Source organism: Lipophrys pholis (genome assembly GCF_963383615.2).
Source record: "Lipophrys pholis genome assembly, chromosome: 11".
Taxonomy (NCBI): domain Eukaryota; kingdom Metazoa; phylum Chordata; class Actinopteri; order Blenniiformes; family Blenniidae; genus Lipophrys; species Lipophrys pholis.
The window spans coordinates 1,642,596-1,670,200 of record NC_137631.1 but is presented as its reverse complement, the minus strand read 5'-3'; the positions used below and the strand labels follow the sequence as shown (position 1 = coordinate 1,670,200).

The 27,605-nt window shown below is 46.6% G+C and overlaps 3 protein-coding genes across 3 annotated transcripts in view; all 3 read right to left on the bottom strand.

Annotated features, from left to right (window-relative positions):
* Positions 1–486: 486 nt before the first annotated feature.
* cetp (cholesteryl ester transfer protein, plasma) lies at positions 487–10,978 on the bottom strand. Its single transcript, XM_080474552.1, has 17 exons — positions 10,553–10,978; positions 10,331–10,445; positions 10,127–10,258; positions 9,093–9,163; positions 8,177–8,264; positions 8,025–8,094; positions 7,876–7,936; positions 7,390–7,481; positions 7,203–7,302; positions 6,280–6,359; positions 6,117–6,167; positions 5,774–5,926; positions 4,527–4,594; positions 4,402–4,444; positions 3,636–3,708; positions 2,305–2,390; positions 487–2,124 (listed from the first exon to the last, which is right to left on the bottom strand). The coding sequence occupies exons 1-17, from the start codon at positions 10,680–10,682 to the stop codon at positions 2,047–2,049; spliced, it is 1,491 nt and encodes a 496-aa protein (XP_080330678.1). The 5' UTR covers positions 10,683–10,978; the 3' UTR covers positions 487–2,046.
* A 1,044-nt stretch (positions 10,979–12,022) lies between these two features.
* Positions 12,023–18,699, bottom strand: herpud1 (homocysteine-inducible, endoplasmic reticulum stress-inducible, ubiquitin-like domain member 1). Its single transcript, XM_080474553.1, has 8 exons — positions 18,274–18,699; positions 17,715–17,792; positions 17,301–17,369; positions 16,356–16,483; positions 15,049–15,159; positions 14,593–14,961; positions 13,835–13,919; positions 12,023–13,519 (listed from the first exon to the last, which is right to left on the bottom strand). Exons 1-8 carry the CDS (start codon positions 18,424–18,426, stop codon positions 13,307–13,309), a joined length of 1,206 nt encoding a protein of 401 aa, XP_080330679.1. The 5' UTR covers positions 18,427–18,699; the 3' UTR covers positions 12,023–13,306.
* Positions 18,700–21,731: 3,032 nt separating this feature from the next.
* The window catches only part of slc12a3 (solute carrier family 12 member 3), a gene marked incomplete at both ends in the record, with an annotated part of 13,983 nt that continues 8,109 nt past the window's right edge, over positions 21,732–27,605 (bottom strand). The window contains 16 exons of the mRNA XM_080474758.1: positions 21,732–21,873; positions 21,943–22,010; positions 22,083–22,218; positions 22,610–22,696; positions 23,356–23,467; positions 23,627–23,725; positions 24,547–24,624; positions 24,753–24,829; positions 24,962–25,068; positions 25,322–25,459; positions 25,546–25,657; positions 26,035–26,134; positions 26,262–26,417; positions 26,858–26,959; positions 27,056–27,179; positions 27,248–27,355. Coding sequence (XP_080330884.1) covers positions 21,732–21,873; positions 21,943–22,010; positions 22,083–22,218; positions 22,610–22,696; positions 23,356–23,467; positions 23,627–23,725; positions 24,547–24,624; positions 24,753–24,829; positions 24,962–25,068; positions 25,322–25,459; positions 25,546–25,657; positions 26,035–26,134; positions 26,262–26,417; positions 26,858–26,959; positions 27,056–27,179; positions 27,248–27,355 — 1,746 coding nt within the window. The remainder of the gene's footprint in view (positions 21,874–21,942; positions 22,011–22,082; positions 22,219–22,609; positions 22,697–23,355; positions 23,468–23,626; positions 23,726–24,546; positions 24,625–24,752; positions 24,830–24,961; positions 25,069–25,321; positions 25,460–25,545; positions 25,658–26,034; positions 26,135–26,261; positions 26,418–26,857; positions 26,960–27,055; positions 27,180–27,247; positions 27,356–27,605) is intronic.

Genomic DNA, 27,605 nt, shown 5'->3' with positions numbered 1-27,605 from the left:
ATCCACTTCACCTCATTTGTTAAAAGTACATTTTAAAAAAACAGATAAAAAGGTAATTCAGTGAAAATTAGTAAATAATTAACTAACAAATATATAAAAATAAATCTGCAGCAGAATGAATGAACAAGCTGTTAATTATGGATTGGAAATATTGATTTAAACATTTTGTAAATATATTTACTAAATATCTAATAAATATAAAATAAATTCAATTATATTTTTTGAAATTTCAGAAATTAGCCAAAATATGCTTTTAGATTTTATAAGTTCATGTTAATTTAGGTGAAGTACGTTTTTGGTAAGATAATTGAAATTATGTTAAAAAAAATCCACTTCAGTGAAGAAAAATAAGAAGCAAAAATCCACAAATCAGAATAAAACAACACACCAGTGTTAAAATGTGCACGTGTTAGGAAACGATTGTGTTAACGAAGATTAAATCTATTTATTGCTGCAATTTAGAAAATAAAGACAAATCAGTCGATTGAGGTAAATTTAAGTTTTATGAGGAAAATAAATCATCAACATCAAAACGATGAAAATAAGATTAAAATTAATAAACTGGTTTGAAATGTGAACAGATATGAAGGTATTCTAAGTTTGATGTGACTCTAACTTGATCCAGTGCATTATGAATACTAATGCACGGCTCATATCCACTGAATGAAGGAGAATCAGCCCAGATCCTGCGTGAAAAGAAGAAAACTACAAACCTGCGTGAAAAGACGAGCCATTGATCGTGAGTATTGATTGTATCGGAGGAGAAAAAGATGCTGCTCCTCAGTTCCAAGACAAAATCTACTTTTAGTTCTCATGAAATTCAAACGACGGATGAATAATATTTAACAGAGACGGCATAACAGTTGAGTAGGGTTGGGTTTTTTTACATTTACATGGAGAATGAAAAATGTGTCTGAGACGAAGGGAGTAAAACAGTGAAGGCTCGTTCACACCACAACGGTTCAAGTGGAGCGTTTTCAAAAAGTTGTGTTTTCAGTGACTCTGAGCACCGTTGTCGTGTGAACGGACACCAACGCTACCAACGCTACCGACGCTACCAACACTACCAACATTACCGACGCTAAGACAGCTACCAACGCTACCAACACTAAGAAAGCTACCAACGCTAAGAAAGCTACAGACACTAAGAAAGCTACCAACGCTAAGAAAGCTACCAACGCTACCGACACTAAGAAAGCTACTGACTCTAAGAAAGCTACCGACTCTAAGAAAGCTACCGACTCTAAGAAAGCTACCGACGCTAAGAAAGCTACTGACTCTAAGAAAGCTACCGACTCTAAGAAAGCTACCGACTCTAAGAAAGCTACCGACTCTAAGAAAGCTACCGACGCTAAGAAAGCTACCGACGCTAAGAAAGCTACCGACGCTAAGAAAGCTACCGACTCTAAGAAAGCTACCGACTCTAAGAAAGCTACCGACGCTAAGAAAGCTACCGACTCTAAGAAAGCTACCGACGCTAAGAAAGCTACCGACTCTAAGAAAGCTACCAACGCTACCGACACTAAGAAAGCTACTGACTCTAAGAAAGCTACCGACTCTAAGAAAGCTACCGACGCTAAGAAAGCTACCGACGCTAAGAAAGCTACCGACTCTAAGAAAGCTACCGACGCTAAGAAAGCTACCGACTCTAAGAAAGCTACCAACGCTACCGACGCTAAGAAAGCTACCGACGCTAAGAAAGCTACCAACACTGAGAAAGCTACCGACGCTAAGAAAGCTACCGACTCTAAGAAAGCTACCGACACTAAGAAAGCTGCCGACGCTAAGAAAGCTACCGACGCTAAGAAAGCTACCGACGCTAAGAAAGCAACCGACGCTAAGAAAGCTACCGACGCTAAGAAAGCTACCGACGCTTAGCGCTTTCAACTTGAAAACGTTGTGGTGTGAACGAGGCGTCAGTTAAGTTTCTCCTCCTTTTCAAAGATCCGCCGTTATCAGTTTCACCGTTCCACCAACGGGCTGTGACCGCGCAACATTTCCTCGCCGCGGGTCGTCGAGCGGCTTCATATTTCTGCAGCTCGTCGGCTACTGAAGCGTTTTCTTCAGGAACTCGACCAGGAGGTGATGAGGGAAACCGAAATCCATCTGAATCACCACAAAGCCCTGAGAGAGAGAGAATCCAAAGCTTCAGAGGTCCGAACGCTGACGGAGAGACCACACGCTCCCATCGTGCTAACAAGCTAACAGGCTAACAGGCTAAAGAGCGAGAGAGAGAGAGCGAGAGAGAGAGAGAGAGAGAGAGAGAGAGAGAGAGAGAGAGAGAGAGAGAGAGAAATCACTCACATCCCGGAAAAGAACTTCAGGGTTTGAAATGTCAAAGAGGTTTGTTCCTTGTTTATCCAGCAATCTGGTCAACTCCACTTCAAGAACTGAAACACAAAGATTTCACATTAATCCAGAGAACAGACGGTGAAACTCGACGGGAGTGAGCGGGAAGTGAGCGGGACACGATGTCCAAGAACTAGAATTAATCAGATAGTTGGTAGAAATAGAATTGATCGACACATCAAGACCATAGTTTGAATGGTCTGGACCCTCTAGCATCTTGGGGTGCGTCCCAATAGTCCCTTCTATCTCCTACTAGTCCCTCCTAGCTCCTAATAGTCCCTCCTATCTCCTTTCTTACCCACTTCTCCTTACCCCCATAAGTGTTTAAGTGGCGGCCATGATAAGGAGCGTTGGAATTCTCACTAAGCTAAGGAAAGGAAGCTCAATGCTTCCTTAAGAACCTCCTTTAGCCTACCAACCACTGATGCTTCCTGTAGAACCTCCTTTAGCCTACCAACCACTGATGCTTCCTGTAGAACCTCCTTTAGCCTACCAACCACTGATGCTTCCTTTACCAAAGGAGACCAGATCATGCCCCACAATTCCTTGCGGTGACTACATTTAAAAGGACCCTTGAACAACTTGAAATAATCTAGAACCCAGATCCCAACTAGGAATGTTCTGGATGTTGTAGAACCAACACAGTAAAGTCCAGTTATAGTGCAGCCTGTTCTCACTCTGATTGGTTCTTTATTCACCTGCCAGCCGTTTCCCTTTAGTTCCTCTTTTCCTTTCATTTACATTCAAACCTTCAGATATTTGACTTTATATCAGAGGTTAGAACCTCAGAGGAACGTGAGAGGAACCACCTTTATACTACTTTTTATCACATTTGGAGTTTTTTCACCACAGCAGATGTCACTAATCTTCACCACCATTGGATTATTATTACGCCACCTAGTGGAAGTGCGGTTTGATTGTCAAAACAACGTGATCGCCTTTCCTTAACTCCTTTAGGAAGCCTCCTAACACCTTTCCTTAACTCCTTTAGGAAGCCTCCTAACACCTTGATGTGCATGTATAAACTGGATATATAAAACTTGTGTATAGTATATATTGAACGTGTATTGTAAAAATAGCCATTTTAACATTTTCAACTTCCATGATGTTGTTTTTTGCTGTAAGTATATAGTCGTGTTGGTATCTCCTTAACGATACATTAAAAAGCTCTTGTGCAGCCCCAGCAAATGGGCGGGGTACAATTTGGTAAAGGGCTAATTTTGTTCAAACACAAAACTTTACACATTCAAATTTGGAGGTTTCAGCCTCGTGCTTGTGTCTCCTACCAGCCAGGACTCTGGGAATGCCGATTTTCTGCACCGCTTCAGTCAAGAAGTCAAAATGAGCTTTCTCGTACAGCTAAAAAACAAACAAACAAAAAATAAACCAAAGGAACGGGGAATCACATCATCGAGCGTCTGGAGATTCTGCTGGTGAGTGAATGAACTTATTTGGATTTTCTACATGTGCATACAAAATAAAACATACAAATATATTAATCATTTTGATGACATGTAAAACAAACCCTGAGGAATGACAGCGAAAAAGTCAAAAATAAGACTTATTTCCATTGTGGTCCCCATGAAAATGAATAAATGAATGAATGAATGAATGAATGAATGAATGAATAAATAAATAAATAAATAAATAAATAAATAAATAAATAAATAAATAAATAAATAATATGAAATTGTGACATTATAGTGTACAGTTAAAATGATCAATTTAACATTTACATTTTTTTAAATTTCAATTAAATTAAATTAAATTAAATTAAATTTAATTTAATTTAATTTAATTAAAAAATTTAAACATTTAAAAATGTAAACATTTTATATAATAGATTCATAATAAATAGATAAATACAAGATCTACCTATACAAATCTATTGCACAAAATAATATTTCACAACTGTATATATAGATCCCAAAATAAGCTATCACAGACCGATTAATCATAAAAAAAGAATAGAACAAAATGACATGAGAAATATAAACTATGCATCACAATTTCGTTAAAACAAAGTAAAAGGGCTCCGGGAGTTGGACTTACTGAGAGACGCTGTGAAGGAAGCTCAGCCTGAAAAATGTTGATCCTGGACAGAGAAGGTGGATTTAATCGTAGGAAGATCATTTCTTGGAACAAAGTCCATCAAAGATCAACAGGCGCCGTCTTACTGTTCAGAACTGCCATGAAGGGAGAGCTTCTTGTTGGCGTAGGACGCCTTGATGTCCACGATCACATCCTGCACATCAGAAACAGATGATCTATGAACACGGGCTTCAGTGGCGATTAGAACGATGTGGGAACCCAAAGAAGAACTGCTCATCGACTTGTTGGAATTTGTCTCCAATAATAAGAAAACTTTCTGTCCTTGGTTAGTACCTGTATTTTTCCTGACTGGATGGCTGGCGCTTATACCGTTTCAGTCTTGTGTGGACGATTGCGTGAGCAACAACGAGTCAGCACAGCTTCAGCCCGTAAAGTCGACAAAAATGATTATTTTAAATTGTCTCGTAAAGTCGTGAGTAGGGATGTCCCGATCCGATCGGTAGATATCGGATCGGGGCCGATATTAGTGATTTGTGAGTGATCGGGGATCGGCAAATCCAGCCGATCACCCCGCCGATCTAAAAAAAAAAAATGCGGTCCGCTACGTCACCTAATAACCAGAACAATCAGGGACTAGAAGCTCGGGTGGAGCTGCAGAAGCTAGAAGCAGGCGGAGCGGGGCCATAGACCTATAAAACTAGAGTTATATATCGTGGTTTATGTGTTTATGTGTAGGATTCTACTTCTAAATTTCTATGTGGTCTGTCTTCTTCTGCTTTTTATTGTGTTTGGTGAGTCACAGCGCCCCTAAAGGCCTGGCATGTGTACTACATGCCCTGAAGCCTCGTGTAGAGCCGTGTTCATAGTGAGGTGTGGACGGTTTGTTGGGGGAAGGCCAGGGAGGACAAAGATAGTTTTTTCGTTGTGTGGATGTACCCTCAGTTTACAACAACAACTAAAGAGAAAGAGAAGTATTTTGATTCAATAAGTGAGTTTTACAATAATTTCTAGGTAAACAAAGCTTCTGCCAATAGTGCTTTTAGCTTCAGACATCTTAGTCGCTCCAGAAATAGACTATTGAGTATCTTTGCAAAAGCAATGTGAGTATCGGATCGGTAAAGTATCGGTATCGGCCGATACTCATTTCTGAAAAATCGGATCGGTATCAAGGGCAAAAAAGTGTGATCGGGACGTCCCTAGTCGTGAGCAGTGTGAACGCTTTCACAACCCCGACGGTCGGGAATCGCGCAGTTCGTGGAGTCTTTCGGTAGCATGACGCTCTCAGAGATAACTCACTTCCTCCTGGCTCTCGGTTCAATTCGAAGTACTTCTCATATTTGACCAGATCACTGAAAACCCAGATGAAAGGTACCGTCTGAAAGGAGAGCACTGGCTCGTCTCCACTCCCACAGCGGATCCACCCGGACGCCTGCGTCCAGACGGTGGTGCCCCAGGTGGAGATGTTGAGGAAGGGGACAGCCGAGCTCCACACTCGCAGCTCTGGAGACGCCCCTTCTGTCAGACACTGGACACACGTGACAACGCCAAACAGTCTGAATGCCAAACAGTCTGAATGCCAAACAGTCTGAACGCCAAACAGTCTGAATGCCAAACAGTCTGAATGCCAAACAGTCTGAACGCCAAACAGTCTGAACGCCAAACAGTCTGAATGCCAAACAGTCCGACAACGCCGTGGAGGAGGCTTCTATTCTCACCTCGCTGATGAAATCAGGAATCACAGTGGAGAAGTTCGTCCTCAAAAGTGCCTGAAAGAAGATCCGACTATTTCAGCTACGAGTCAACAAACGTATAGACATATAGATATAGATCAGGATTCCCTCACTGCTTCGCAGGCCGAGCTGAGAGTCAGAAACTCACCACCAGGTCTTCTCCAGAGATGTTGAGTTGGAAGCGTCCGTCGTGGTGAGCAGCGGAGACCATAGGGTTGAACACCTGATCTGAGGTTTCATTCACAAACACACAAAACATCACGACCTGCTCTGCTTTAACGAAAACACGCAGTCCAACTCATGTCTAGTGAAAACGCAGCGTTTTTATGTTTTAGTTTCAGCAAAGTTTCACATTTCGAAAACAATGGCAGAAACACTGAAAACATATATTTACCATGTTGGGCCACACACACACACACACACACGCACACACACACACACACACACACACACACACACACACACACACACACACACACACACACACACACACACACACACACACACACACACACACACACACACACACACACACACACACACACACACACTCGTGCAGCAGAGAACAAGGAGCTCTAAACATTAACAACAGGAGAACAAGGACATTCTAGTGGCCAGACCCCCAAGTTGTATTGTTATTACGGTGACTGTCAAAATAAAAGTCCCAATTCCAGGAGAATACTGACGGGGAGTCATGACACCACGGAGGAAGCTTTGCTCTGATTGGCTCGACTGAGCATGTGCAGAACTACTGGTTACTACCAACGTGGTGACCAGGACTAGTAGCAGTTTGTTGTCGTGTTAATGAACCCTAAACTGTGATGAAAGAGTTTTCACTTGAAATCATTGCTGTGTGAACGGAGCCTCAGCCGTTTATTAAAAGATCAGTATTTACACCTTGTGGGCTGTTCAAAGCTAAATAAACTTTCCACCGTAGTGGGAAAAGAGTTTATTTGGTTGGAGTCCAGAGTCCAGAGTCCAGAGTTCAGACAGTGGACCGACACTGATGCGCTGGATCAGACTGTTCTGTCGGTGGATCCTGTGGTTTGTGTGAACAGAGGTGTGACTGACCTGAGATCCAGAAGTACAACATCCTGTTGTCAGTCAGCTGACTGGGATGGAAAACCGAATCGCTGATCACAGCCAATGTGTTGTTGTACTTTGTCAGGCCCTGGACGAGTGAGAGAAGATAAAAAAAAAAAGAACATGGAGGTTAACGTTGGATTAACTGGAGATGATCCGTATGGAACTGGTTCACCTTGTGGTACGACTCCAAGTAGTTCTCAGTGATCACAGGAGCTGCAGTCACACCGATGTCCACACCGATGTCTCCGTCAGTGAGGAAGTGCTCTACACACACACACACACAAAGAAGGTTCTTATGCAACTAGAACTACACTCGATGGAACGCAGACCTTCACCAACGCCACATGTGTCACCATGGAAACCAATAGATCACAAGGTTATTTGATCCACCACTCCTTCCATCAGCTGTCATGGTCGCTTCCTGTTGTCACTATTTGACACTGATGTACGCACATTTTATTATTTCCATGGAGACGCTCCCTGCTCAGTGCTTCATTGATGTAGCTACCCGACAGGCTAGTTAGCATCGATACGAGCTAATGGCTATCATGCTTGTGATGCTAACTCAGTTCCACAAACAAATGTGGCGTTAGTGAAGGTCTGCGCTCTACCGAGTGTAGCTCTCGTCCTTTCAGATTTGAAGTATTTCCCTCAGCACCTGCAGTATCCTGGATGAAGTCGGCCAGGATGTTCGCCACCTTGTTGATCTCATTACAAATCTGAGAACAGACACGTTAGAATCCAGGTGAGCTGCTTTGAGGAAAACATTCATCCCGAGACGAAGACATGAGAGTCTCCTCCCCTCACCTGTCCCTTGATGACCAGCTTGACGGTGAAGGTGATGAAGTCCGTGAAGAGCTTCTTCAGCCAGTTGGGTCTGAACCAACACCAGAACAAACACAGGTCAGCCTGCCGACACGCCGCAGTCATGTGACGGCGCCGGACGTACCGGAACTTACTCTTTGTCTCCCTGCAGCTGCAGACGCAGCTTGTGGAAGTTCAGGTAACAGTCTGAAGTGTCTGCTGCCACCTTCCCTCCACCGCAGTCTGACGGTGGGACGGACAGAGGGACGGACGGACGGAGGCCACAGGGTCATGGAACCACGACATCAGGCCATAGTGCACGAAGAAGAACCATTAGACACTTTGTAGGGTCGAGAGCAGACCTGCAGAAGAACTCAGAGATTTTCTGTTGTCTGTTATTGTCGTCTGTCTAACTCCACTCCATTAGCCACCAGCTAGCATACTGCTAACTCCGCTCCATTAGCCACCAGCTAGCACACTGCTAACGCCACTCCATTAGCCACCAGCTAGCACACTGCTAACTCCACTCCATTAGCCACCAGCTAGCACACTGCTAACTCCGCTCCATTAGCCACCAGCTGGCATACTGCTAACTCCGCTCCATTAGCCACCAGCTGGCATACTGCTAACTCCGCTCCATTAGCCACCAGCTAGAATACTGCTAACTCCGCTCCATTAGCCACCAGCTTGCACACTGCTAACTCCGCTCCATTAGCCACCAGCTAGCACACTGCTAACTCCACTCCATTAGCCCCCTGCGAGCCACCTGCTAGCAAACTAGCTACCCGAGTGACAATCTACTTTTAAATGTAAATTTCCTATTTGTATGAGAAGTACGCTATGCACCGTGTACAGGCGTTAGTATTCTTTCCTCACACTGAGAAGAACCCTGTTCAATTCTACGAAGCGGAAGTTGGACTGGAACCGGGACGTTCCCACCTGGAGGTGAGATTGATAAACACCACACGTCCATAGCGCTGAGAAAAGGTTGCACTCTTAAATGTGTCGTTAAAAACAAATATGGGATTATTCCAGACTAAAGTATCAGGTCTTACTGGAACTGGTTCTTACACAGTCTCGGGTTGATTCCAAGGTCGATCTGAGACTCGATCTCAAAGTCCACTGAGTGAGCCATGTTAACGCTGGAAGGAAAAAACACACAAGAAAATACAAAATGTTGAATTAAATATACGATCAGGACGCGGAGAAGACGTCCTGATCGTATAAACTCATGACTGCTGCAGGAGGAGAAGAAAACTCTGGATTAATCAGAGATGAAGCTACAACCTTCACCTCTTCCACTGACCTTCATACACACTGACTGGTGCAACTTCAGGTAATCCAGATTATAGAGCATCTTCCCCCTCTAACATCCAGATTATAGAGCATCTTCCTTCTCTAACATCCATATTATAGAGCATCTCCTTTATCTAACATCAGATTATAGGGCATCTTCCTCAATTAACATCCAGATTATAGGGCATCTTCTTCATCCAACAATCAGATTATAGAGCATCTCCCTCATCTAAATCCATATGATAGAGCATCTTCGCCATCTAACATCCAGATTATAGAGTATCTTCCTAATCTAACATCCAGATTATAGAGCATCTTCCTCAGTTGACATCCAGATTATAGTGTATCTTCCTCATCTAACATCCAGATTATAGAGCATCTTCTTCACCCAACACCAGATTATAGAGAATCTTACTCATCTAAATCCAAATTATAGACCATCCTCTTCATCTAACATCAGATTATAGAACATCTTCCTCATCCAACATCCAGACCATAGAGCATCTTCCTCATCTAACATCCAGATTATAGAGCATATTCCTCCTCTAACATCCAGATTATAGAGCATCGTCCTCAGCTAACATCCAGAATATAGAGCATCGTCCTCACCCAACATCAGATTATAGAGCATCTTCCTCTCCTAACATCCAGATTATATTTATAAATTGAAAAGAAGTTGTACCTGATATTAACTGACTGCAGATTAAAACATCACTTCTCCCTGGTTCTGCTCACTGATTGGACGCCACCTTTGACTATCCAGCCAATAGAAACTCACAGAGGAACATGTGGCGGCGCTAGAGACTCACAGCCAGCTGCCGTATCCGTACTGCAGCGTCCCGCGGAACAGCGCCGACACGTTGCTGATCTCCATGGCGATGCCTTTCCCCGGAAGCAGCTGGAAGGCGCTCTGGCCGATGGTCAGGTTGCTTATCTCCAAGCTGGACGGATCAACGAGGGCCGTTACAGGAAGTGATGACTGACGGAGGAGCGTCAGGGTGTGGCAGACTCACTTGTCCAGTCCGTACGAGACTCTTCCTATAAACAGAATGGACTTCTCTCCCTTCATGCTCGGGTATCGGGCGTGTTGAAAGGCCGCCTCAATCACCTTGGTGGTTTTCTCGTTCACTGCAGTGACAGGAAACAGTGAGAACATGAAGGTCGGGAGGCGCAAAGGTCACGGAATGACCTCTGAATCCAGCTGAATTGTGACGACAAAACCAAATGGCGCTCACAGACTACGGCGGCGGGGTAGGTGAGGCGGCACACGGCTCCGGTGAACCTGTAGGCAGCAGACGGGTCCTGCAGGCAGCCGCTGGACGCCCCGAACGCCGACAGCAGCAGCAGGAAAACACCGCCGGGCATCGTGCAGGAGTCCTTCTGTCCTTCCCAAAGGTAGCGCCTGTTCTGAAGAACCTACGGACCAACAGTCAGGGACGACTGGCAGCTTTCTCCCGGGAAACCCTGCAGAACCTAACAACGTACCTAGAAACCCTGCAGAACCTAACAACGTACCGAGAAACCCTGCAGAACCTAACAACGTACCGAGAAACCCTGCAGAACCTAACAACGTACAGCCAGGCAGCTTTCTAACAAGACACCTCGTCCTCCATCCAATCGCAGAGCGACTGAATCACGGCTGAAGAGGACAAACACTCCCCTGGTTGATCCCCTGAAGGTAAACAGGTCAAAGTGCAGGTTTGTCAGGAACGTGGGAGGTACATGACAAACAGAACGGAGCACATCCTTTGTCTCCAGTGGACGTAATCCAGTCTGGTTCAATCCAGGATATGGACACGGCAGATCCGAATAGACCAGAAGTGTCCGAAGTGTCTCTAGCCGACAAGGTTCCCACCGTTTCCAGGAACAAGACCTGATTCACCAAACACAGAGTGAAACCAGATCCCGGAGCTGAAGCTGCAGAGAAAGAGGGGGGGAGAGGGGGGGGGGGGGGGGCTGTAGCAGGCAGGGTGAGAGAGTTGACCGAGCTACTGGTGGAAGTAGACAAGGGTGAGAACCATAAAGACACAATAAACAGAACCAGAGCTGTTCTTCAGTGTCCAATGAGTGTAAAGACCGTCTGGACCGGAGGAAGATGCTCTATAATCTGGACGTTAGAGGAGGACGGTGCTCTATAATCTGGATGTTAGAGAAGCAAGATGCAATATAATCTGGATGTTATTCCCGAGGGCTCACCACCTGCAGGAAGGTCCTTAATGGTGCAGTGTAATCTGGGTGACGGTGCTCAGACTGACACCCCCACCACCCGGGAACGGATAAGAGGGAGAAGCTGCTATAGTCGGAAGATGCTCTATAGTCTGGATGTTGGGAGGAAGCAGCTCTATAATCTGATGTTAGAGGAGGAAGAGGATTTATAATCTGATGTTAGAGGAGGAAGATGCTCTATAATCTACATTCTCATTTTAATCTGAACTATGTGTTTCGTCTTTACAGTAATTAGTTATCAATTCTTAGTGACATGAATCCGTCAGACCAGAGCCGGTGTTTTATTTTGTAAATGCTGGTTGGATGAGTTACACAATTCACACTCACCGGGAGTGAAGGTGTGTGTGTGTGTGTGTGTGTGTGTGTTCACCAGAGGTCACTGTATCAGCGTGTGTCCTGCAGAGACCTTCAAATGATCAATAAACTGACTGAACCTTTGGCATAACCGCCCCCACACACACACAGAGACACACATTTTTAAGTTAAAGCATATTTATTGAATCCATGAATAAAAATCCTCCCCGACACACACACACACACACACACACACAGTATTTCAGTTCTCAGAGAGACAATAAAACTTTAATTTCCTATCGTACACGATCTTCTGTGAAGACGCTCACAGGAAGTATAAAGTGCTGGATAAAGCCTACCTAAAGCCCATTAATGAATATTTTAACAGAAGAAGTCGTTTTAATTGATGCAAAAGTAAAATAAAAAATGTTTTAAATGAGTCATATAATCCAGCTGTTCTCCTCCTCCTGTTCTCCTCCTCCTCCTGGTCCGGTCGGTCCAGAAACCTTCAGTATTCTAAGGGTCTAGCTCCTCCTTGATTTTCCTCATTTGAATATTGGATCATAGGAGCTGCATTCAGAATCTGCTGTGTCTGTGTGAGCTGGACTGGCTCCGCCCACACATGCCCACCTTGGGAAGAGGAGGAAGTACTTCCTCTCGTGGTGCCATGTGCCAGAGCAGAGCTGCCTAACTGTGGGAGGAGTCAAAGGGAGGGCCTACCTCGATTAGGATTGGCTAAACCCCCGATGACACTATATAGGGTTTGATTTCTGATTGGCTGGTTGGAGCAACACACTTTTTAAAACCTGAAACAAGCCAGGGACAGAGAGGACAGACTGTCTTCACTTCTGGGACGTCAGTCCAGGTACGGGGACGACTAGTACTGCTGGAGAACCTTTAGGAAGGGAATTCTACATAATATGACCCTTTAAGTTCAGGTTTTCATAAACTCTGCTGCCACCTGCTGGTGGATTATGAGCACGACAGCTGAAATAAAAAGTTAAAACCTCCCAAAATTCAGAAATCCACTTTTGTTTGAACTTTGATGAAATAGAAAATCCTGAGATTTGAAGTGTAAAAGTGAAAAGACTTCAAGCTTTAGATTCTGATTTTGTGAACGGACTAACATTAAATGGAAACAAACAAACCCTCAGTTACACGTCTGAACATCCGGGTTGTTGTTTTTTTTTTTGTCATTCCCACATTAGAAAAAGTCTCATTTCCTCCGTTGAAGAGCCAAACATCAGTGAGCAGTGAAGTTTAAATCATATGAAGATTAATTTAATTTCAGTCCTGGACTGAAGCAGAACGACGGTCAGGAGCTGCGGCGAAGCTTTTTAAACTTTCAGTCCTCGGCGGTCCCTATGCTGCTGGTGCTTCCTGGAGGAGGAGGAGCTGCAGGAAGTCCCGCCTCCTCCCCCTCCCCTCCCCCTCCCACACATTAATAATCCAGAGTCTGGACCAGGAGGTCAGTTGGCCACGCCCTGAGGAACCTCAGGAATCAGCGAGGAGAAGAAGGTTTTGAAGAAGACCCACGCCGTCCACATGAGGGACACCTGATGAGGAGGAACCAGCACTGCCGTCATGGGACCACCTGGCCCCTCTGGACCACCTGGACCACCTGGCCCATCTGGACCACCAGGACCCTCTGGACCACCCAACCTGTCCGCCTGCAGTTCGTCCTGAAAATAAAGTTTGTGTGAATATCTGACGGCCCAGAATCAACCAGAGACCTCTATTTAACCAAATGTAATCAGATTACATCTGATCCAGATCATTAAGGCAGGAGAGACAGAAAAAGAGGAAAATATAAATGAAACACAGAAAAGGACATTAAGGACAGAAAGAGAGACTGAAAAGGAACTGGCAAAATGACAGGAAGTGATAGAGGATAATAAGGAGAGAGAGAGAGAGAAAAAGCAGGAGGAAAGTTTGGGAGGGAGAGAGATAGAAAAAGAGAGAAACGAATGTTTAAAGTGAGAGTGAGGTGGGTTTACCTGGTTCTGCTGGTTCTGGTTCTGGTGGACCTGGTCTGGCTCTTGGACCTGAACTCTTCTGAAGGGAAACCAGCCGGCGGTGTGTCTGAGAGGGAAAGACAAACACTCCCGTGTGAACCACATGGGGGCGCTACAGGTGTGTGTGTGTGTGTGTGTGTGTGTGTGTGTGTGTGTGTGTGTGTGTGTGTGTGTGTGTGTGTGTGTGTGTGTGTGTGTGTGTGTGTGTGTGTGTGAGAGCTGGACAGGTGCAGTGAAGGTCTGATAACAAAACGTCCGATGGGAGAAAAAGCAGCCGAGGTCAAAGGTCAGGACTCGAAGGTTTGAGCTGCGTCTGTTTGTTCTGGTCCCGTCAGACAAGTTCTGGTCCCGTCAGACGAGTTCTGGTCCCGAGAGCTGCGATCGTCCCGCAGACTGAACGAACTGGAAGAACCAGCGGCCGCCCTGCGGCGTCCCTCAGGGCTCGCTTCGGGATCCCTTTCTTTTTCATCTGACTTCATTCAAGTGTTCATCTTCACCTCCGACCTCGCCGCTCCACAACTCCCTCCACACCCCCCGGTTACCATGGAAACTGCATCTCATTCCCACACACTCGTGTCCTAAAGTAATCTGTAACACCGGTGGAACGTCTGACCCCCCCCACCCCCCACCCCCCCCCGTGTTGAGATTGGAGTCACTTCCATCACGTCCATGCTGAACCACAGCCAAGAAAGCTTGACAGCTGAAAGGTGAAGGTTACTGTGGCCCCGCCCACTACTCACAGGTACATGAGGAGCAGCGTGCTCATCACCAGCAGGAAGCGGCTCAGGTTGGAGTTGAAGTAGACGATGGCGAGCAGGACGCCGAGCCTCACCGCCGAGTACATCCAGTCCAGCCAGTCCCGCTCCGCCTCCTCCTCGTCCTCCATCACCGGCCCGCCCTGCGCGTTCATGCGCAGGTTCTGATTGGCCGCTCCGGGGTTGACGAAGGCGCCGTCTGGCGCCGCGTTCTGGTTGGCCGGCAGGTTGTCGATGGGGTTCTGATTGACTAATGGGGCGGGCACCTGGACCGGGTGGGGGGGGACGGGTGGGTACTGCGTGGCGGCGGCGGGTGTCAAGGAGGCGGAGCCTGCCGCCGCCAACGCCGCATGGCTGCGGGAAGAGAAAGGAGGAGCCAAATCAGAACGTGTGACGAGACGAGGTGAGAGGGTGAATGGTCAGAACAGAACAGAGACGTACTACTGCAGGTAGAACTGCCGGGCGTAGGCCTGCTGCAGCCACAGCAGCTGCTGGCGGCTGTACAGCGAGTGGGCGGGGAAGGAGGGCGGGGTCATCGGCGGCGCCTCATACCTGCAGGGAACAACAACAACCACAGTCACATGAGGGTTCCTTCACCTGGGGTTTGGAACCTTCCACACTTCAACCGACACCGATACCGACACCGGTGTCGGTACCGTTATCGGTACTTTGTGTGTTCATGTGGTGACAAATGTTAATTTGTTGAATGATAAAATCTCAAAAGTTGTCAATTTAACATATTTATTTCTCAATATGTAAACTCAAATACATGAAAACAACCTTCTGGAAACTTTGTGTGATGAGTTTAGAAATTTATTTATTTTATTCTATTTCTGTTTAAACATGTGCAACAAAGAAAAAAGAGAAACTCATCCGAATGAGTAATCCAGAGATTACTTGACACGCTCCAAATTGACGATATGAGCGTTACGTGTTCGAAAAGGGGGAAGAAGTACAACTTTTTAATCCTACTTCTCACGCGAAAGATATATTTATTTATATATATATATATATATATATATATATATATATGTTTTTTTTTTTTTTTAAATCTACGTCAATGTTTTTCTATCCTACACTCAAATAACAAAAGCAGTGAGTATTTCTCCACATCGTTTCCCCTCCACCAATAAACAGAGCAACACCATTACCCACAATCCCTTGCTCCACAATCAGCTCTTGATATTTTCTTTTAAACGCTATAAAAGTTCGGTCATTGTTTAATCTCTGCTGCGATGCCGCGTTCAAGTCCGGCTCGGAGAAATCAGCTCCTCTTCTACGCCGTCAGACACCAGGCTGCGCCGAGGTAGTGAAACACGACGCCGTTTGATTTGATGCGACTCGGTACTACCGTAGTACCGACAGCAATCGGTCGGTACTGCTTTACACACCAAACTGTTATCATCTATATTTGTACTTCAGTGTGTCTTGTTCAGAGGTACAGGAGCAGGACCAGGGTTTTCAAAAAGTTGCGTTTCCACCCGGGTTCCACTCTGAGGTTCTGCTTTGGCCCGTTTCTGTGCCGACGGAGTCGGAGCATTTTTTTTGGGGGGTTTTCGCCACGAGCAGAACAACGAGTTACTACGGCAGCAGAGCGTAGCGCCAGGAGCAGCGTCTCCGCCGCCCACGAAGGAGGCGGAGCTCCCGAAAGCCCCGTCACCACGGCAACGCCGTTCCATCAAACTATTGTTTAACTTTCATAACCTGAATCTACGAAATTCCAGAGGATTCTCCCCTCTGGGGCTCACCCTGCGGCGGGACGCTGAGCTGCCGACGAAGACGAAGACGGGCTCCTCCTCTGCCTCAGCTCAGGCGTGTCGGACGCCACGCTGGGCGAAGGTGGACCGGAGGAACCAGGCTGCTCTGCGTCTCCGACCTGCAGGAGAGCGAAAAAGGCTGAAGTAGAAAGAAAAACCCCGCCGCAGCTTCCTGAACATCTGCTGTGTTTAGTGAAGCACGGCGAGACGAAGCTGCTCCTCTTCGTCGAGCGGCTCGACACTTCTGCTTGGCCAGAGTTTGGTTTCACCTTTAAGCTCCCGTCGTTAAGATTGAGCAAAAAATTTATAAAAAAAAGGTGCAAATTCAACCAAAAAACGAGGTAAAAAGTCTAAATAATGACGGATATTAAAGCAGGATTGTGTGAATCATAAAGAACTAATTTACATATATTAAATAACTTTTATTAAAAGCTCTTTAATATGTCAATTAATTCAGTATTTCTTTACTGAAACTTTAAACGGAGACTCCAACAGTAGAAAAGTGAAACATGCAAATATAAAACGAAACTTGGTCAATGAACTTCCCGTGTGACGGAAACCAGACGAGTTTATGGAAGTAAAGAAAACCAGAAGGTGTGAATGCTGAAGGCTGCCGGGCGCCACGGAGATCAAATCGCCTGTCGCCATGGACACGCAGGAAGATCACAGACATCCTTTGATCTCAGCGTCTCCATGGCAACAGAAGCCGATCTCCTCCGTGAGGCGCCGCTCTTGTATGGGCTTTTATTTATTTTTTTGCTGCGATTTATTGTTCGCTGGATCGTTAACTAAAGTCGGAGCAACGTATTCCTGAACTTTCTGCACGCCGTGATGTGATTTTTGTGTCGGGGAACTAAAAAAAAAAAAAAAAAAAAACAAGAATAAAATTGACGGGGTCCCGGAGTGACGTTTGTGTCGAGTCACAAGAAAACTCACTTTCTGTCCTGGACGTCCTCCTGGATTCCCGAGTGGACAGACCAGGTGAAGGTAGAGAACCGAGTCCGTCTGGGGGGGGACGGGGGAGGGGGGGGGGGGGGGACGGGGGAGAGAGGGGGGTGGGGTTCAAATAAACTGAAAAAATGTGACGGTGGTAAATGAAGCGTTTCATTTCTTGTCTTATTGTTTCATTCTGCTTCATACTTCACAAAGTTCCCTCGGTTGCACTTCGACTGGATTCATGCACGAATGTAAAGGTAAAGTACGAAGGAGTTTCCTCTTGTGGGATAAAAGTTTCCTGAGCTGAACGGATTCGACGTGGAATCAGTCACGAAGTGAGAATTGATCCGCGACGGACGAGGAGAAACTTTTATTGAGCTTCGACCAGAAGGAGGGATCAGAACCGTCTCCTACCTGAGAGAAGAGCTCTCTGATGTGCAGAAGGTCAGGAAGCAGTTTACCAGAGAAGATCAGCCGCTGCTCGCTCTCCGCCTGGACACGCACACACACACACACACACACACACACACACACACACACACACACACACACACACACACACACACACACACACACACACACACACACACACACACACACACACACACACACACACACACACACACACACACACACACACACACACACACACACACACACACACACACACACCAGAGATCATTAACCCTCCTGGGAACAGTCTCGTGTCTGCAGGTGACGACCTTCTAACACTTTTAACAATAAACTTCAACCTCAAACTGAAGTCTGGAAATCAATCGATGTGATTATTGATCTCTGATCAGATACATGACAGCAGTTTGATCGGGTTACGCACACGCGCACGCGCACACGCGCACGCACACACACACACACACACACACACACACACACACACACACACACACACACACACACACACACACACACACACACACACACACACACACACACACACACACACACACACACACACCGGTCTGGAGGGGTAGACGGCGGACAGATGCCTCTTCAGGTCGAGGACCGTCCAGTCCGGGGGGACCCGGTCCACAGTCCAGTCTTCCTGGTCCCGGTTCGGAGTTCTAATGATCAGACCGAAGGTCCGGTTCTGACGGTCGTCCGCCGCCATATCCGGTTTTTCTGCCTTTAGGGAGGAAAGTCGGCGGTCGGAGCCGGAAATGATCCTCTTCACACACTCAGTGACGATGGAGGAGAACAGCGGAGCAAAGCTGCAGGGATATGGAGTTATCGATCAGTCCGATCAGTCTGCGAGCCGAGTGTGGACATCCGGGTCCTCACTGCAGGAATGTTGTTTCCAAACACACGGTGGCCGCTCGTGATTGGCTGCCGGGGGGCTCGTGCTCAGACGTGGAGGCTCGTGGACTAGCTGCCCGTTGAGCATGCGCAGTGAGCACTCTCACCAAAAGATGGTTAGTATTTCGGAGGAAGTCTCACTCTGCTCGGTTTTCTTTATCGATTTGTTCAACTAAACAAACAAACAAACAAACAACTAAATAAATAACTAAATAGATTTATGTCACAATTGATGTCAGATTGCATCTTTACAAACTCCCACATCACATTTTTTAACGTCACAATGTTAAAAACCCCAAAATAATTCTACAATCTGAAAAACATCTAAGGGTCAAATTTGTTTGTGATGTTGGAAATCAAATATTGATATGTGTTTTTATTTTTGATTCTTAGAAAAGGTATGAATGATGTTTTAAAATGAAGAAACATTAATACTTTTCAGAAGAACTGGAATTGTTTTAGAATACAGAAATTAATAGAATTCGCCATAACAAAGTTGGAGTTTAAAAAATATTGAAAATAAACAAAAACAATAAAACCACATAAACGTTTAAGCTGTTGTTCGTTTTGACGTTTTAAGTTTTGTTGTCATTTAACATCTTGTGTTTTTTAGAAGATTCTGGACATGCATCTGTTCACATGCAGATCTTTTCAGTTTTATTAATTATCATAATCTGATTTTTTTCCTGCATCACTCATTTCGTCTGCCTCATGTTTCCACCCGCACCTTGTTTTACTTCTAATCCACTTCCTTTTGCTGAGGCTGTAACTGTGAGCAGAGTGAGCGCTCCTGTCTGCTCAGCTGCTTTGGTGGCATCGGGTCAGTGTTGTGACGTCATATCAGGTAAAGGAGCGCAGGTGAACAAACACACACACTTTCTCTTTCTTTAACCTTTAAGATAGAAAAAGAACAGACAGCCGTTTATTCATATTTTCTTTAATAAATCATAACAAAACTGCGGATTTCACTTTCAATCATGTAAATTTATATTTGAAGAATAATTACAGATATTTCCATTATTTTTACTTTGATATTTCCCTCATATTTTAAATTCTTATGCAAAACATCACGATAGCAGGAGTTAAAAGAAAAACATCCACCAGGCTGAAATGAAGCAGATCTGGACCTTAAAGTGAGGATCTGATCGGGCTACAAGAAAAATACCTTGAACAAAGTAATCTTCCTTTTGAATGTTAATTAAACGAATATACTTAAATCATGAACAACATTTACAATCAAGAGTAGCTTCAGATTTAAATCAGATCTTAGAAACATTGAAACAGATGATTAAGTTCAGTCGTCAGGTCAGTTTTATGATATTTTCCTTGATTTTTTCCATTTACTTGGATATTAGTTTGTAAGACTGACGTCCAAAGTGAAGAATGACCTTGATTAAGAAGTTAATCAGGACGAAATGGTTCCAACCTCAAGCCTTTCGATTTTATGATTTTTTTTTACCAGACACACACGAATGGAGTCAGCAAGCAAAAAGTGTATCTGGACCAGTCGGTGACTTTATGATGCCCTCTAGTGTCCAAAGGAATTATGACAGCAGCAGAGGGGGAGTGGGATTTGTTTGTCATTTGATATTGTAATAATTGTAAATTGATGACATTGTAGTGATACGAATCAGGATGATTACTGTGTTTGTGGAATTTCTGGAGTCCATATGTTTATGAACAAAGTTTCCTTTCCAACCGACGTTCTTTCCTCTTTACTTCCACCCTGCCTCCATCACTGCTAGCGTAACTTACCAGTACGTATGTCTACTAGTTGTGTCTCCTAGTTACTACATTGATGTCTGAAGGTACGAATTGACCTAAAAGTCAGATGTTTTTCTCAACTTGCCCAAAAGGAAGTGACCAACAACCAAAACCTCAATATAACAATGTTGGAAACAACCATGTAGTTCAGTCTGTTTTCTTCAGACGTTCTACCGGCAGTAGAAGGTGAGGACGTTCTACCGGCAGTAGAAGACAGAAGGTGAGAACGTTCTATTGGCAGTAGAAGGTGAGGACGTTCTATTGGCAGTAGAAGGTGAGGACGTTCTATTGGCAGTAGAAGACAGAAGGTGAGAACGTTCTACCGGCAGTAGAAGGCAGTAGGTGAGAATGTTCTATTGGCAGTAGAAGACAGAAGGTGAGGACGTTTTATTGGCAGTAGAAGACAGAAGGTGAGAACGTTCTATTGGCAGTAGAAGACAGAAGGTGAGAACGTTCTACCGGCAGTAGAAGGCAGTAGGTGAGAATGTTCTATTGGCAGTAGAAGACAGAAGGTGAGAACGTTCTACCGGCAGTAGAAGGCAGTAGGTGAGAATGTTCTATTGGCAGTAGAAGACAGAAGGTGAGAACGTTCTATTGGCAGTAGAAGGTGAGGATGTTCTACAAGCAGTAGAAGATGAGGACGTTCTATCAGCAGTAGAAGGTGAGGACGTTCTATTTGCAGTAGAAGGTGAGGACGTTCTACCGGCAGTAGAAGACAGAAGGTGAGGACGTTTTATTGGCAGTAGAAGACAGAAGGTGAGAATGTACTATTGGCAGTAGAAGGTGAGGACGTACTACTAGCAGTAGAAGGTGAGGACGTTCTATCATCAATAGAAGATGAGGACGTTCTATCATCAGTAGAAGATGAGGACATTCTACTAGTAGTAGAAGACAGAACGTGAGGACGTTCTATTGGCAGTAGAAGGTAAGGACGTTCTATTGGCAGTAGAAGACAGAAGGTGAGGACGTTCTATTGGCAGTAGAAGACAGAAGGTGAGAACGTTCTATTGGCAGTAGAAGGTAAGGACGTTCTATTGGCAGTAGAAGACAGAAGGTGAGGACGTTCTATTGGCAGTAGAAGACAGAAGGTGAGAACGTTCTATTGGCAGTAGAAGGTAAGGACGTTCTATTGGCAGTAGAAGACAGAAGGTGAGAACGTTCTATTGGCAGTAGAAGGTGAGTACGTTCTATTAGCAGTAGAAGACAGAAGGTGAGGACGTTTTATTGGCAGTAGAAGGTGAGGACGTTCTATTGGCAGTAGAAGGTGAGGACTTTCTATCATCAATAGAAGATGAGGACGTTCTATCATCAGTAGAAGGTGAGGACTTTCTATCATCAATAGAAGATGAGGACGTTCTATTGGCAGTAGAAGGTGAGGACGTTTTCCTGATTTCCTCGAACCATCAGGACCGGAGGTCTCAGGTCACGCGACAAAAAGTCGAGCCACGCCAGGTAGAGCGCGCTGGGACACGTCCCCCTCCTGCCGACCGGCATGGTGCTGTCAGGAGACACGGTCAGTGAGACGGAGAGGCGTCCATCTGCCTGCCCGAACATGTGTTTGACTTACATGATAATCAGAGCGGCGTCTCTGGAGTGATCCTGCAGGACCTCGTTCAGACGGATCTGACGGAGAGACTGAGAACCACAGAGGAATCATCACTTTCCGGGCGGCGGACAGCAGATCGTTTTTGATGTGTGACTTCAGACCTTGGTCCAGTTCTTCTGAAAGTCCTGGTCTGTGATCATCCAGGGCTCCACGTGTCTTGGAGCCTCTGGTTGGGCATCGCGCTTCAGGTTTGTGTCCAGCCTGAAGCAGCTCACCATGTCCTCGAACTGATGGACGCTGAACCAAACAAGGACAACAAACGCTTCCATTGTGGGAATCGATGTTTAGTTTTGCCAAAGAATTTAACTCTGCGTTCAGTCAACGCCGACCAGAATGAAAACCAGTCGGCATGTGATGGTGGGGAAACAAAAACTGATTTGAAATCAATCAGCCGAACCCAACCGAAGACTTTAGATATTGACGCGCTATCGTTTATCCTGAGACGCTGCGATCCGTCCGAGATCGGACGACACAGAAGATCTGCTTCACTTCACGGAACTGAAGACTTCACAAAGACAACACGAACAATTTGGACGGTCCGTCTTGTTTTCGTCCCGTAATCCTAATCTACTCGTCCTCATTACAGCGTTACTCCGACTGATAACTTCCCCAGCTGCTGCCGTCTCACCTGTGAGGTTGAGGATCCTGGAAGATGTCGGGGAGAACTTCAACGTCGTGGAAACCGAGACGAAACTTCTTGATCAGTGCCAACACTCTGGAAAACCAACAGAATGAACCTGACAGGTGTAATGGAGTTCAGAAAGACTCGCATTTTGTCAGAAAACTACAAGAAAACAAGCATCTTTAATCACAACACGTACAGGAAGTAGATATAAAAACTCTGGAAATACAAACTTGTGGAATTTGTCGCAGATTTTAGGAGACGTTCAGAGACTCGTCGGGTAAACGTGCTGGATTATTACAAAATTTAACCACCGCCTGCTAGCACACTGCTAACTCTGCTCTGTTAGCCGCCTGCCAGCACACTGCTAACGCCGCTCTGGACCTCGCGGGGACCACTAACTCGGGTCGTGGACTATCTGCTCCTTGCTCAGTGTTTCCCACAGTGATGTTGCAACCTGGCAGGCTAGTTAGCATCGATATGAGCTAATGGCTAACATGCTAGCAATGCTAACTCGGTTACACAAACAAATATGGCGTTGGCGAAGTGCCCGTTCTCGTTCTTAATTTTTTAATGTTTCATTAAAGTTCCGTGTTTACGTGGTAACGTTCTGAAAGCGACGTCCGTTTCCACAGAAACGGTGAAAATGATGTAGTTCGCACGCTGGGCCACTAGTTGGTGCTGTTGTTTGTTTTTGTAATGAAACCACATCACACAGTAAACAATAGCGTGTCCATGCAGTGAGTACGTACTCCTCCCTCCGCTCCTCCTTCTTCTCCCTGTCTCCGCCCACAAAGACTCGGACCCGGCAGCGAGCCCAGCGCCTCCTGCGGGTCAGCAGGTAGGGCAGCAGCAGGGTCAGACCTGCTCAACACACACACACACACACACACACACACACACACACACACACACACACACACACACACACACACACACACACACACACACACACACACACACACAGTAAGGCTGAGGAGGAGGAGGAGGAGGGATCATCTCCAGAGGAAGACTTCTCCAGACCTCCGTCATCAGACAGCCAGTACACGTCGATGTTCTTCTTCCCCTGCTTCTCCTGGAACAACGAGGTGGGCTGAGGTTCCGTTTCAATGGAGGCTGGAACTGAGGGAGAACAGAGTTATTCTGTCTGAGCGAACTGGTGGTTCTGGGCTCGGTTGGTGTCGGGTTGGAGGTGTGGTTGGTGTCTGGTTGGAGGTGTGGTTGGCGTCGGGTTGGAGGTGTGGTTGGTGTCTGGTTGGAGGTGTGGTTGGCGTCTGGTTGGAGGTGTGGTTGGCGTCTGGTTGGAGGTGTGGTTGGCGTCTGGTTGGAGGTGTGGTTGGCGTCTGGTTGGAGGTGTGGTTGGTGTCGGGTTGGAGGTGTGGTTGGCGTCGGGTTGGAGGTGTGGTTGGTGTCTGGTTGGAGGTGTGGTTGGTGTCGGGTTGGAGGTGTGGTTGGCGTCTGGTTGGAGGTGTGATTGGCGTCTGGTTGGAGGTGTGATTGGTGTCGGGTTGGAGGTGTGGTTGGCGTCTGGTTGGAGGTGTGGTTGGCGTCTGGTTGGAGGTGTGGTTGGTGTCGGGTTGGAGGTGTGGTTGGCGTCTGGTTGGAGGTGTGGTTGGTGTCGGGTTGGAGGTGTGGTTGGCGTCTGGTTGGAGGTGTGGTTGGCGTCTGGTTGGAGGTGTGGTTGGTGTCGGGTTGGAGGTGTGGTTGGCGTCTGGTTGGAGGTGTGGTTGGCGTCTGGTTGGAGGTGTGGTTGGCGTCTGGTTGGAGGTGTGGTTGGCGTCTGGTTGGAGGTGTGGTTGGCGTCGGGTTGGAGGTGTGGTTGGTGTCTGGTTGGAGGTGAGCTGACGGTTTCCAGAGACTTCACACTCTTTCTACTCTTCTCCTCATCTTCCTTCCTGAAGGTGTGTACTTGTATGTACTTGTATGTACTTGTGTGTACTTACAGGTGACGTTTGTCTTGACGGGTGTTTGAGCAGAGATGGTGCTGACACTCTCCGGTCCTCCATCAAAACCTGGATTAACTGGATTGAAAACAGAGGGACAGGCTGTGAGAGGCTGAGGAGAGGGAATGGTGAATGAATGAGGAGCTTAATTCATTCGTTCGTTCGTTCGTTCGTTCGTTCGTTCGTTCATCCACAAGACCTCTCACCGTGAGATGGAGGAGTGACATCCAATCCCTCCTTCATCCTCAGCACACACACCCCGAACTGGAGGTCGAAGGCATCACTGAAAAACACACACACACACACACACACACACACACACACACACACACACACACACACACACACACACACACACACTGGAGTGACCGCTGGTGAAGCCGGCGGTCAGCAGACAGGAGGAGCGTCGACTCACTGCAGGACTTCGATGTAGTCTTGAGCAGCCTGAGGAGAGTCTCGGCACCAGTTGGCCTTGAAACCCATCAGCAACACGTTCGGCTTCATTCTCCCCAAACCTGCCCCCTGGTGGACGTCAGCAGCAAGACAGGGAGAGAAGAAGATGGATTGAGAAACATTATGTTCGTTACTAATCCTCAGCTGGGAAAGCTGCATCACGTGAACCTAGAGGAACGTCACTTCCACCTCTGCTTCCTGTCCATGATGTGACCCCCCCCCCGACGACCCCGCCACCCCCCGGTTGGGTTTACTGAACGTCACAATAAGAGTCGGAGTTCTAATAAGAATGAGGAGGTTCCAGACGAGGAGCAGCTCTGACCTGCAGCAGCACGTTGACTCCTGACCGAAGGTCTGCAGCAAGAACTCCTCCGTAGAAAGACTCCACCTTCCTCCTGTTCAGCCAGCTGACGTGACTGTCGCTGCTCGCCTCCTCCACCCCCGAGGGAGAGGGACCGGCCTGAGGAGGAGGAGGAGGAAGATGTGTATCACTACCCACGTGAAGTATTCTTGTATCTTGTGTTCTGCTCCTCTATCTGGACTCACAGTCACGACGTTCCCACACATCATCAGACTGAGTCTCTTGGTGAAACAGCTGACCAGGTCCACCAGAGCTGGCCGGGTTCTGGGAGGCCCAGTCAGAACCAGACACTGCGGCCTGAAACACAACGACCAACTCCACTGAAACGATTTGATAGAAAAACGATTCAATTCAAATATACTTCATTTTGAGGCAGAACCCATCTTTAATCAGTGTTCATGTACCAAAACGTTCTCTCTCTCTCTGTCTCTTTTTTTTACAAGAAGTAATGAAGGACTAATCTGATTACATCCTCTGATATCTGTTTGATGTTTTCACTGTAACTCTGATCCGTTCTCACAGAGAATTCAGAGATCTGGAAAGCCGGTGTATTACCTCAATAATCCGCCTGAGTCAAGTGAAAAGGTACAAATACTTCCCTGTGGCTGTGAAGCAGAAGCAGCGTTTTACTTCCTGTACTGATCTATCAAAGTAAAGGTGTTTAGTTGGTCGACCTGTAGTTCTTGATGTGGTTCTGCACGTGGTTGAGCCGGACACACTGGTTCAGAGCCATGCTGTAGGAGCTGGCCTGCACCGACGAGCCCCAGTTCACCTCTACACAGCGGGGGATGAAGGGATGAAGGGATGAAAGGATGAATGAATGGATGAAGGGATGAAAGGATGAATGAATGGATGAAGGGATGAATGGATGAATGGATGAATGCCAGTCCTTGGTGTGTACCTGGCTTCTTATACAGCGTGTAGCCCAGCAGCAGCAGCACGATGCCGAAGGCGATGAGGGCGGCCCACCAGTTGAGCAGGAACATGATGATGGCGCAGACCGCCGCCGCCAGCAGAGACAGCCACTTATTGTAGAACCTGAAGGACGGACGCCAGCCTGCACAGGGACAGGACACACACCTGTCAGGTGGAGATGCCTGACAGAAACAGAGACCCTGGCAGGCCCTGGTACGCCTTCACTGGTCCCAACACACACCGCAGAAACACACCAGGTTGTTTTAGGGAACAACAAACAAGGCGTATTAACCAGTGGTAACCAGGTGTGGTAACCAGTGGTAAGAAGGCGTGTGAACCAGGTATATTGACCAGGTGTGTTAATCAGTGGTAACCAGGTGTGGTAACCAGTGGTAAGAAGGTGTGTGAACCAGGTATATTGACCAGGTGTGGTAACCAGTGGTAAGAAGGCGTGTGGACCAGGTATATTGACTCGGTGTGTTAATCAGTGGTAACCAGGTGTGGTAACCAGTGGTAAGAAGGCGTGTGAACCAGGTATATTGACTCGGTGTGGTAACCAGTGGTAACCAGTGGTCGGGGTACCTGGTGAGTTGGTGATGGAGGCGTGGAAGCAGCTGAAGTTGATCAGACAGTAGGAGCAGAGGAAGAAGTTGGAGATGATGGGAGCGATGGTGTTCAGCTCGGCTGGTGAGGAAGGATCAACACACACAAATCGTTACACAAAACAACCACAGACACACAGAATGACAAAACGTTGTGGATGAGATTAAACGGGATTACCGATGAGGATGAAACAGGCCGCGATGACGTAGGTGAGCAGGTAGCCTCGGATGGGCTCGTGGTTCTTCCCGTAACCTTTCCCGAAGAACCCAATCAGCGGGTAGAGCTGGTCCTTACACAGACACTTCAAGACAAAAAGACCAGTTGGACCAGAACCGACTCGACTGACTGGGACACGCCGTGTTTGTGTACCTGGAAGACTTTGGGAGCCGACACCAAACAGGCCAGCGCCGAGGACAGAGTGGCTCCAAAGATCCCGGCAGTGATAAGCGGGGCGAAACCCGACACCAAGCTCATGGCCTGGACACACAAAACACCAGAACCAGTAAGAACCAGTCAGAACCAGTCAGAAAGAGCTCAACAGAACCAGCCAGAACCAGTCAGATGGAAATTTCAGAACCATTCAGTGAGAAACCCACAGAACCCATTCAAACTGAAACCAACCAGAGCATCCAGAATCAGTCAGATCGACACCTCGGACTCATTAACACACAAAGCCCACCAGAACCAGCCAGAACCAGTCAGACAGAAACTCACCAGAACCATTTAG